The 12,498-nt window shown below is 45.4% G+C and overlaps 1 protein-coding gene across 1 annotated transcript in view; it reads left to right on the top strand.

Moving 5' to 3' along the window:
* PRKRA (protein activator of interferon induced protein kinase EIF2AK2) overlaps window positions 1-10,322 on the top strand; it is a 164,612-nt gene extending 154,290 nt beyond the window's left edge. The window contains exon 8 of the mRNA XM_069225428.1: window positions 9,568-10,322. Within this exon, the coding sequence (XP_069081529.1) occupies window positions 9,568-9,725 (158 nt within the window). The 3' untranslated portion in view covers window positions 9,726-10,322. The remainder of the gene's footprint in view (window positions 1-9,567) is intronic.
* Window positions 10,323-12,498: the final 2,176 nt, after the last annotated feature.

Here is a 12,498-nt window from a genome sequence, read left to right as displayed (position 1 = left end):
TGGTGTTTGAGCTCCGACCACGACGTCTCGACTTGTGATTCATGCCAGCACATGAATCCAAAGGCCCTCAAGGAACGTGAGGCGAAGCTGTTTATGGCGAAATCGAAGGAGAAGCATCACAAGAAGTCTTCTTCGCCAAGACATCGGCGTCATCGAGACTCCCGGCGCCGTAGAGAATCTCGGCGTCATTCAAAGGAGACTCTTTCCAGGTCTTCGGATCGGCGCCGAAGGACATGGGAGATCAGTCCCACGGTTACGCCGCATCCTTCGACGCCGTTGCCCTCTCCGGCGTCTCCGACTTCACCTGGACAGGCGTCGGTGATTGAGGTATTGGAGCCTCAGGTGTTTTCTCTGGCGTTGCAGACGTCGAGGCCGGCGTCGGGGTCGCCTCCGAGACAGGCACCCCAGTATCCGGCTTTTCCCACCCCTGGAGCCGATAGTTCCGCATTCTTGAATGCGATGTATGCCATCTTCCAACAGATGGCTCCAGGGGGTGCTCCGGCTGGGCCTTTGGCCTTTTCATTGGGTGATCCTGCGCCTCTTCGGCCGGCACCCTTTATGCCCTTTCTCCCTTTTGGGAACGTGGGCTCGGCGCTGGTGGCCGCTCCGGTGGCCGCTCCGGTGGCTTCAGAGGGATTGGCCCCGGGGATTTCCATCCCGTCGACGTTGGGATTTCGGCCTGTGACTCCGGTGGGTCCATCTGCTTCGACTGCTCTTTTGTCGGCGCCGAAGTTACCTGTGGCGCCGGACGCGGCGTCGGTGGCTTCTGAAGATCGGCGCCGATCTTCGACTTCGGCAGAGGCATTGTCGACTCCGCGTATTGAACAACGGCTTCATTCGAGGAGACGTGCTCTCCGTGTATTAGAGGAGCAGGAGTACCAACGAGCCCTGGAGGAAGGAGAGCTAGAGGACTCGGGTGATGGGCTGCGTGGTCTGGAGTCGGCCAGTGGGCTGGACACTTCCCCTGAGTGGGATCTTTCGTCCCCGGGAGAATATACTGAGGAGGCTGCTTCCTTTCACGCAGTGGTACGGAAGGCAGCTAGTTTTTTGGACCTGCCTTTGCCGGTGGTGGAGGCTAAACAAAACCTTCTAACAGAGGTGCTTCATCCGGCCTCAGCTGCGGCGGAGCCTCTTTTGCCATTTAATGACGCTCTGCTGGATCCGGTGTTAGAGGTGTGGAAGAGGCCGGCATCTTCCCCAGCAGTTCACAGAGCCGTGGCCAGGAGGTATCGGGCGGCTCCGACTGACCCTGGTTTTCTGTCTAGGCACCCTACGCCGGAGAGCTTGGTGGTGCAGGCCTCCTGTTCATCCAAGTCAGCGCCTGGTTCTTTCCCGACGGTGCCTGGGGACAGAGATTCAAAGAAACTAGAGGCGCAGTCCAAGAAGATTTTTTCGTCCTGCAGTCTGGCGTTGAAGGTCACCAACGCAACCTGTATCCTGGGGAGGTATATTCATGCTCTGATGGATGACATTTCCTCATCATTTACAGAGCTTCCCCAGGGTCTTTTGGACGTTGTTTCAAATGCCCAGGCTGCTGCGACCCAGATTATCCAGACTGGACTGGATACGACCGACTCGGTGGCCAGAGCAATGGGCACAACTGTGGTGGCAAGGAGGCAGGCCTGGCTCCGTAACTCGGGCTTTTCTGCGGATGTACAGTCCACATTGTTGGATCTCCCGTTTGATGGGGACAAACTGTTTGGAGCCAAGGCTGATTCGGCCTTGGAACGTTTTAAGGAAAGCAGGGCCACGGCTAAGTCGTTAGGGCTCCAAGCTCCTTCTTCCACGGCCTCTTCCAGATTTTCCAGGAGGTTTCGTGGATTTGGGCGTGGCTCTTCCTCCTCTTCCTTTCGGGGAAGATATCAGCAACCTGCCTCTTCCCATCCCTATAGATCTTTTAGAGGGAGAGGTAGGGTCCGCACCAGAGGAGCCTCTTAGCAGCACTCTGCCTCTTCCTCATCCTCTGGCGGGGTGCATCAGGGGAAGCAGCCTTAGGCTTCCACCATTCCCCACTCACTCCTCTCCTGTAGGGGGAAGATTACAGCATTTTCTCACCAAATGGAAGACTGTTACAACGGACACTTGGGTTCTCAGTATTGTGGGAAAAGGCTACACCCTTCCCTTTCGGGAGTTCCCGCCCCTCATCCCGCCCCGCCCTTCTTATTGTTCAGAAGAACACCTCCTGTTGCTAGAACAGGAGGTACAAGCCCTCCTTTTAAAGGGCGCGGTGGAGTTGGTCCCAGAGCAGGAAAGGGGTCGAGGATGTTACTCAAGGTATTTCCTGATTCCCAAGAAGGATGGTCGTTTGAGACCAATCCTGGACCTGAGGGTCTTGAATTGGTTCCTCAAGCAGGAAAAGTTCAAGATGCTGACCCTAGCACAGGTGCTTTTGGCGTTGAACAAGGAAGACTGGATGGTGTCTGTCGACTTGCAGGATGCTTACTTTCATATCCCGATACTCAAGTCACACAGGAAGTATCTCCGGTTTGTGGTGGGATCGCAGCACTATCAGTTTGCGGTCCTTCCGTTTGGTCTTACTTCAGCACCTCGAGTCTTCACGAAGGTGATGTCGGTGGTTGCGGCAGAACTCAGAAGGAAGGGGATAGCAGTATTCCCTTACTTGGACGACTGGTTGATCAAAGCCAAGTCCCCGGAGCTTGTGTCGCATCATCTGCAGTCAACAACCCAGTTGTTGTTCGACCTGGGTTTTTCGGTGAACGAGCCCAAATCTCACCTAGAGCCCTCTCAGCGCCTCCTGTTCATAGGGGCAGTACTGGATACAACATTGGGTCGGGCCTTTCCTCCGCCTCAGCGGATTCAAGATATTCAGGATCTGGTTCCAATGTTTCGAAATGGAGCGGTAGTTCCAGTCCTCAAGGTCCTTCGTCTGCTCGGTCTGTTTGCCTCCTGCATTCTGTTGGTCACGCATGCTCGCTGGCACATAAGGCCTCTTCAGTGGTGCCTCCGAAGGCAGTGGTCTCAACACAAAGGGGATCTAGAGAGTACTGTCAAGATCTCCAGAGATGCTGCTGTGGATTTGAAGTGGTGGATTGCAAGCAACAATCTTTCACAAGGAAAGCCGTTCCAGCAGTCGCCACCAGTGGCCACAGTCATAACGGATGCTTCCACTCTAGGGTGGGGAGCTCATCTGGGGGATCTGGAGATCAAAGGCCTTTGGTCTCCAGAGGAACAGATGTTTCACATCAATCTGTTAGAGTTACGGGCTGTACGTCTGGCTCTCAAGGCCTTCCTCCCTTCCCTTCGTGGTCAGTCGGTACAGGTCCTGACGGACAATACTACCACGATGTGGTACATAAACAAGCAGGGAGGAGTGGGGTCGTACCTTCTCTGCAGAGAAGCTCTTCGACTATGGACCTGGGCAGATGACCATCAGATTTGCTTGATAGCAAACCATCTGGCCGGAGTCTTGAACGTGCGTGCGGACAGTCTCAGTCGCCAATTCTCGGCAGACCACGAGTGGCGTCTCCATCCAGATCAAGTCCGTTTAATCTTCCAGAGGTGGGGGTTTCCTCGGGTAGATCTGTTTGCCACTCGAGAGAACGCGCATTGTCCGTTATTCTGCAGCCTCCAGTATCCGATGCAGGGAGCGTTGGGGGACGCGTTTCAAATAACCTGGTGCGGCCAGTTGCTTTACGCGTTTCCTCCCATACCCTTGATTCCTCGAGTATTGAGGAAGATTCGCCAGGACCGGGCTCTAGTCATCCTAATAGCTCCGGATTGGCCAAGGAGGGTATGGTACTCCGACCTTCTCCAACTCTCAATGTGCCCTCTGCTCCGTCTCCCTTTCAGGGCAGACCTCCTCTCGCAGTCGCAGGGGCAGGTTTTACACCCCAACCTCCAGAGTCTGCACCTACATGCCTGGAGATTGAACGGGGCAACCTGAGTTCCTTCTCTCTCCCGCCTGAGGTAGTGGATGTTATATTAGCGGCCAGGCGACACTCCACTAAATCTATCTACGCTAATAGATGGTCTAAATTTGTTGCGTGGTGTGGAGAGAGGCAGATTGATCCTTTGCATGCTCATCTATCGGACGTTTTGTCTTTTGCTCTGTCTCTAGCGCAGAAAGGTTGTGCAGTGGCTACCATTAAGGGTTATTGTTATTGGCCTTGTCAGCCTTCATATGTCTTCCAGACCAACCATCTTTATTTAAATCCCCTATTGTTATCAGATTCTTGAAAGGTCTTCTAAATAAGTATCCTCCAAAGCCATTCGTTATGCCGCAATGGGATTTGTCCTTGGTCCTGACTTTCCTTATGGGGTCCCCTTTTGAACCTATGCATTCTTGCCCCTTAAGGTATTTGGTTTTAAAAACAGTCTTCCTGATAGCTATAACATCAGCAAGGAGAGTGAGTGAGTTGCAGGCCTTATCAGTAAAGCCCCCTTATACAACTTTTTATGGGGATAAGGTGGTGTTGAGGACCAAGGCTGCTTTCCTCCCGAAGGTTGTTTCACCTTTCCATTTGGCTCAGGCAATTACTTTGTCCACGTTCTATCCTCCGCCTCATCCTTCCAAAGAGGAAGAAAGACTGCACCGTCTGGACCCAAAGAGGGCGTTGAGCTTCTTTATTGATAGAACAAAGGATTTCAGGCTGGAGGATCAGCTGTTTATTGGATACGTGGGCAAGAGGAGAGGAAAGGCAGTCCACAAGAGAACACTATCCAGGTGGGTTGTTCTTTGCATTAAAATCTGTTACTCTTTGGCAAAGAAGGATCCTCCTGAGGGCATTAGAGCTCATTCCACCAGAGCTAAGTCGGCCACTTCGGCTTTGGCCAGAGGTGTTCCTGTGGTCGACATCTGCAAGGCCGCAACTTGGTCGTCCCTTCACACTTTTGCAAAACATTACTGTTTGGATTCTGAGGTTAGAAGGGACGGCCATTTTGCACGGTCAGTGCTGCAGGATTTCTTGGTTTGACCATTTAGGCACCCACCGCCGGGCGTGGTACTGCTTTGGGACTCTATTCATTAGGTGAGGAATCCACAGGTAGTTGTATCCATCAGAAGAACGAGTTACTTACCTTCGGTAACGACTTTTCTGGTGGATACATTAGCTACCTGTGGATTCCTCACGGTCCCACCCGCCTCCCCGTTGCCTTTCTGGTCTTACCAAGTAATCCTTGAGTACGCTCCTCTTGGTCTTTGAGGGTGCAATAGATGTTGTATATATTATATTTATATATATGTATATATGTATATATCTTTGTGTATATACTTGATGTGTATATATATTTTTAAAAAGAGAGAGTTATATATATATATAAAAGATTTACAGTTATTCATGCAATGTTGTGTATTTTTACAATGTAATGGGATGTTGCCTTGCTCTTTTATTGCATTGCCTGGTTGTTCTTATGCACGTAAAAAATGATTGGTACTGACGTCGGCACGTCGGCGAGGACCTCTTATTGCCTGTATGACGTCAGACGGCGTCGCGTGGGCTAGAGTGACGTCCTCGTCGACGTGCAGAGACTAGTAAGAAGATTTCTGTCGAATGCTGGCGCCATGGGAGTATTCATTAGGTGAGGAATCCACAGGTAGCTAATGTATCCACCAGAAAAGTCGTTACCGAAGGTAAGTAACTCGTTCATTTGATCATTTATCATATATATATGACCTTCTCACAAGAGACTGTCCAACACATTTCCCAGCACTGATGTTGATCTCCAAATCTGCAATATACACATGGTTGCGACTGTTAATGGGGTGGTAGCCAGCTACTAGTGCACGTTCAGACCTTCTAATTCTAACATACCATGACAGACAGCCAGGTGAACTGAGGATGTATGGTATGGCCTAATGCATTTGCTTTCTGCTTTCATATTCCGAACCAAAATGGTTGAATGGCTTGACAGTATGTTGGGTATCACATCTTTCACTGTCCCATCTCCAGCAGGTGCTATGCAGGAGCAGTCTTGTTCTGTTGAACCGCTCAGGTATCCAGTGACAATCATATAATATTTCGAAGTATGTGTAATACTTTGAAGTATAGGAATTTAACCTGATTCTCCAATGTACTTGTGATGTGTTTTGAGTAATAAAGGCCAGTCCTCTGGGGAATACTCCTTCCCAAGTTGTCTCTGCCAGTAATTGTGAATAGCTGCCATGTGAAATTGGAGTACATTTATTAAAGTAGTAGACCATAAAGACCTGAAGTCACACCTTTGTAGTTTGCCCATGTTTTGAGGTAATCTCTTATTTATGAAGATAACTGTACCATCTGGTCTATAAAGTGGATTTTTCATAAGCAAAGAGTAGGTAGTCTATAATGCTATCCAGTGCAGTCAGTCAATTGGGATTCTAAGTTTAGATCTTGTCAGGATTTTATCCTAGTATCATTAAAAAGCTGGTTTTTAGATATGAGGCCATGGGCCTCCAACACTTTCAAGTATATTGTTACTCCACCTACACAAATTTCTGCATTCATCCATATCCTAGCATATTGTTTACGGAATCTCAGCCTGGCTCCAGTTAATTAACAGCACATGGACTATTGGGTCAGACTGGTTTGTGTTTATGATTATATATAAGATCTCATTCTTGGGAGCCACCTAGTTTCTTTCTTTCCAGCACTGTCCACATAGGATGGTCGCCTCCATGGGGGAAAAAGCTGTGATAGCTGGTGGGCCAGGTATTAACTCCTCGTATGAGGTAAGCAAAGGCCACCCATCTCTGGGTTTACATATAATTTAGCCACTATCAGTTTGGGTCTACCTCCTCCCAGACTGATATTTTAATTCATCTTTTCTTCTTGTTTCATCACGACAAGGATTAGAGGGGGATGTGGGGGGTTGATGCCCCTACTCTGAGTCTCTGAAGGGGTTTTAAGCATTCCCTGTCATTGTCTTCATCTACATATACTGTCAAGAACACAGAAGATTAAGGAGAATGTGATCCTGACTGCTCCCTGTTGCAGCAGGCACATATGATATACCCTTCTTAGACATGATGCACTTTCCCTTTGGAGTTACCAAAATGTTCAGCTTCCCTCCTGGGTCTCATCTTCTCAACTCTAGCTTTAATGCAACTTTGCCTGGTGGTTTGGAGATTGACAGATAAGGTAGCACTCCTTGAGGGAAGTATCTTAAACATTGAGACCTCTTGTCTCCCAGTTACTTAGGCATTATATTGCTATTGAACCCATTTTGCTACATGATTAAGGACAGAACAGTATCATTATAGGCCAGATATTCTGACCCTCTTGAAGGATGGAATCCTGTGGGGCTGATCAGTCTCTTCACTAAGGGTTTTTTTCATTCTATATATTTGTAATTCTATTTATAGTATTTAGTTGTGTGTGAATCAAAGTACTTAATAGCATTGAGTGGCCATTGATTCACAAATTGTTATTATGTGCCTCATGAAGATTTGAGTTTCTACTCCACTCTGCCTCACTGAGTTAGTCTTTCTACTCCCTGGGTGAAGTGAGAAAGGACATACTAGATGATCAGTTTTGGTGCAAATGTCATAAGGCACCAGAGTCAAAGACTACACATTACATAGCTAGAGCCAAGTAACCTCTTGTCGTGTAGGTTCTCATTATCCTAATGAAACTACTGGATTTGGGTCACAGACTCACCTGGACTGCGGGAGACCGAGTCTTAACCTGCTTCAGGTGATGCATGTCAACCTAATCCGGGTTTGTTCCGGCTAAATCCCTTTAAAAGTTTTCTGTAATATTCGGAATTTTCAACCAATTTCTGCAAATTTTCTGAGGGGTACAATTCCCGTGGCACTTCATAGGAACAGTTGGGATCAGTCACTTTACTTGCACATTTATTGCTATATATGGGTCAAAGTGGGGCTATATATTTTTTGGGCTACTACCTTGTACAATAGAATATCATCCTTCTAGTTCACTGATACTCAAAGTATGACCCGGGGGCCGAATGCGGCCCACCTGACCTTTAAATGTGGTCCCCTCAGCAGCAGCAGCACCAGGGTGCAGTTTACTGGACTCAGCACCAACATTAAAAAATTGTAAAATAAACGTTTAAGGAATGTATTTACCATTTAATTGAAGATTAAAAAGGAATTAACAAGGGCGTTGTGCAGCACTTATCTTTAGGAATACCTTCATGTTTTAAGACATCTTGCAGAAAACGTGTAAAAGTACAGATAAATTATCTTCAAATTCGAAAAGTCTATTTCATTAACATGCAGAACCGCTTTATTTTAGTTCATCAGATTACATCAGTGGATTGAGAAGTATTTTTAAAAAAATGAGTTTTCAAACATGGATACATTAATGCTTCCACCCACCCTGACAGCAATGCCAATAGTGAAGTAAGAACCAGGCCAATCATTATGTGCACCCTTTGGGTAGCCTGGGTTGCTAAAAGCCGTGGAAAACGTTATAGGTAATTAAATCAAGCACAGAAGGTTTTGTACAGTGCGTATCTTGAAGTCATGTTTTTCAAGGTCCTCTAATATGTGATAGTAAAGTAAGTGGAGGGAAAGTGAAATAAAACAATTGACCAGGATCACACAATTTGGTCATGTGGGAAAGCCAGGATTGATTTCGGGATTTCTGGTTTAACATTTTGCAGTTGAACCACTAGATGTACATGCTTTGCTTTCCCTACACCCACCTTTACCCGTCCTCTCCACCTCCCTGACTGCCACCCTGCTGGCATCACTGTGGCCCCCCGTTCACACCGCAGTACCAACTAATGGCCCCTAGGAAAATGTTTGCGAGTACCCATGTCCTAGCTTGATCTAAAACAATGTGTGCCACTAGCTTAACACGTTTTAGGGTTCTGGAACTCCTTACGATCAGACATCAAAGCCACTCTTCAGAAGTGTTGAAAATAGCACTGAAATGTCACCTCGATTAACTTAAAAGATGCAGATTACTGCTGCATTTAAATTAATAAATGTAGCTCATTCTACAATTTTGAGTAAAATGAAACTTAGGAATGTGACGATAATTGGCCAGACCAAGGGCCAGATTTATACTTTTTTTGTGCGGCATTTGTGTCATTTTTTGACGCTAAAGTGGTGCAAACTTTCAAAATATAATTGAAGTTTGTAATTTTGCACCGATTTTACGTCAAAAAATGATGCAAATGCAGCACTAAAAAAGTATAAATCTGGCCCCGATTGTGGTGCTTGTGTTTTGCTCAAGAAGTGCGTCTTTCATCATTTTGGTGGAAAGGTCACCAGAATCTTCAGTAAAGATGTTGGTTAAGGGAAATTAGTGAGGGCTATTGTGGTGTGGTCAGGAGTGCTGTTGCTAACAATAGCGCTGAGTCCCGACTTTCTGTGAATGAGGTGGACTGTGACCTTTGATTTGACGACCACTAAGTGGGAGCTGAGCACTTTTAGTGAATGTAGGGAGGTTTGTTGGTCGCACCGCCATCTAACTCTAGTTCACATACAGCCTAATCTGATTTTCAGTGTAACACAAGCCGTCTGATTTATTAACCCCATATGATGTGGTCCAATAAAATTTAAAAAGGAAGGAAAATCGCATTAAGGTTTAAAACGACTTTTTAAAGCATATTTTGCATTGTGTTCAGTGGTTTGACATGTAGTTTGTGTCTTTTCAGATGAACTGAGCGTGAACGGCCAGTACCAGTGTCTAGCAGAATTGTCAACCAAACCCGTTATTATTTGTCATGGAACTGGAATCTCCTGTGGTAACGCTCACAATGGTGCTGCCCATAATGCATTGCAATATTTAAAAATTATGGTGTTAAGAAAATGAACTTCAAGCAGATACAACCGAATCCTTGAAAAACGACTACCCTTCAAAATGTTTCCCAGTTGAACGTTTTTGTAATAGTGAGGGTTTGTTTGTGATGTGCTGAGTATGTTCTAGGTAGAAAGAATAAAGCGTATGTAATTATATGACCAAAATGTCACGGTTAAATTGACCATCTTTTTTACTATCATTAGGGATTAATGTATTGAATGATTCTCTTAATTGAACTCAATATGACGTACACAGGTAACAAGTACTCGAGCATTGAAATGACCCTTATTTATGAAATCCTTCATCAGTGAAGCTACTTTCAGAACAACAACCTTTCGAAGGGAATACTATATACTTGTGACTGTAAGAATGGCTTTAATTGAAGTAGAAAAAAAAGCTTTAAAGAATAGCAGTTATACATTTGAGCCCTTTGTGTGTACTTTTCCATTTTATTTGTCATTATATTTAACTATAAACTGTGGCCTTTTAAAAGTATTTTAGACACAAGGAATTGCAAAGAACTGCCGACTGTAGAAGAGAACCTGTTTTTTGTTTTTTTAGTCTATTAATTGTGTGTTACCATTCTCTAATAAATTGTTTTTGATAAGATTTGTTTATTTCAGTTTTTTTGATCTGTTGACTATTACTGATCTGGAGATCCTATGTGGCTTGTTATTATGGATCATTACCCACATATAAGGCACAATTATCACCACATACATCCGCAATTTCACCACATGGGGATCATTTTACTGATGATCAATTGGACACAGATCCATGGGACACATATGACTCTGATCCCATATTACTGAATGACCCTCACCACCAGAGGACACAACATCATATAATTAAGTAGTGGCTAGTGCTGCAGCGTACCATAATGTGCAAATGCACACTGACCACATAGAGAAGGATTTTCAGTTTGACACACTAGCATCAACACACAAGCAATGTGAATGTCTTCCTATGCTCCCAGGCATACTCAGACATGCTTCTGATATCTTTCAAGAGCCTGTTAAAGCTAGGATTATCACTCCTAGAGTGGACAAGAAATATAAACCAGTACCCTCAGACCCTGTGTTTATAAGAGCTCAACTTCCTCCTGATTCCATTGTAGTTGGTGCAGGGAGAAAAAGGGCCAACAGCCAGTCCACAAGAGATGCCCCTCCTCCTGATAAGGAAAGCAGGTGCAGCTGGGAAAAGGGTGGCCTCACAAGCTGCAAATCACTGGAGGACACCCAATTCGCAAGCTCTATTGGCTAGATATGACAGAGAACACTGGGACAAAATGGAAGAGCTATTGCAATACCTTCCTCCAGAACACCAAAAGAGAGGACAGCAATAGTTAGTGAAGGGCAAACAATATCTAACAATGTTATTAGATCTGCTATGGATGCAGCTGATAGGCAGCTAGGTCAGTTAATACCAGTGTGCTTATAAGGAGACATTCCTGGTTGAGATGTTCAGGTTTCAAACCTGAGAAACCTCAGGCAGTTTTAAACATGTTGTTTGATAAGCAGCATTTATTTGGCCCTGAAATCGGCACAGTAATAGACAAACGCAAAAAAGATTCTGAAACAGCTAAGGGCAAGGGGGCTTTGTATACCACACCCAACCGGCCACAAAAACACCATCCACCCATCAAAAACAATCCTCACAATTCTACACTATAGGATCATTTAGAGGCTCCTATAGAGTAATAACAGTAAAGGTAGAGGAAAACCCCTCCGCATCCAGAGGTTCCTCACAATCTAACAAACAGTGACTTTCTCACCATCCTCATAGAGCACATATCCCCTATGGGAGGAAGACTGGTAAATTACTATAAACAATGGCACAACATCACTACAGATCAGTGGATTCTGTCAATTATCCAACATGGTTACTGTCTAGAACTCACTTCCACTCCACCAAACATTCCACCTCGTTCACACAAATTAAATCAAGAGCATCTCATTCTATTAAAACAAGAAGTACAATCACTTCTACTCAAAGGGGGAATAGAAGTGGTACCTATAGCTCAACAAGGGAAAGGAGTATATTCTCTATACTTCCTTATACCAAAAAAGGATGGTACTCTCAGACCAATTCTAGATCTCAGACCTCTCAATCAGTACATCCTTTGAGAGCATTTCCACATGGTTACTCTTCAGGATAGCATTCCCCTATTACAAAAACAGGATTACATGATAGCATTAGATCGAAAAGATGCTAACTTCTACCTTCCCATACATCCGGCACATCACAAATATCTAAGATTTGTGATAGCAGGTAAGCATTACCAGTTCAAAGTGCTACCTTTAGGAGTAACAACAGCACCAAGGGTATTCACCAAATGCCTTGCAGCGGTTGCAGCATATCTCAGACGGCAACAGATACATGTCTTTCCCTATCTGGACGACCGGAACATAAAAGCCAGCACCATTTAGACCTCTCATCAGCACACACAATACACAATCAATACCCTACACAGTCTAGGGTTCACAATCAATAACCAAAAATCTCATCTTCAACCAGCTCAAATACAACCGTATCTGGCAGCAATTCTGAACACTCATTCAGGATTAGCGCACCCAAACCCACAAAGAATTCAAGCTTTCCACAAGCTCATATCACAGCTACAGTACAATCAAACTTACACAGTAAGATTTATCATGAAACTGTTGGGAATGATGGCATAGTGCATAGCAGTAGTACCCAATGCACGTCTAAACATGAGACCCCTGCAACAGTGTATTTCACAACAGTGGTCTCAGGCACAGGGTCAACTTCACGATCTAGTGTT

The sequence above is a fragment of the Pleurodeles waltl genome, chromosome 3_1, assembly GCF_031143425.1.
Source record: "Pleurodeles waltl isolate 20211129_DDA chromosome 3_1, aPleWal1.hap1.20221129, whole genome shotgun sequence".
Lineage (NCBI taxonomy): Eukaryota > Metazoa > Chordata > Amphibia > Caudata > Salamandridae > Pleurodeles > Pleurodeles waltl.
This window is presented reverse-complemented; position numbering and strand designations above follow the sequence as displayed.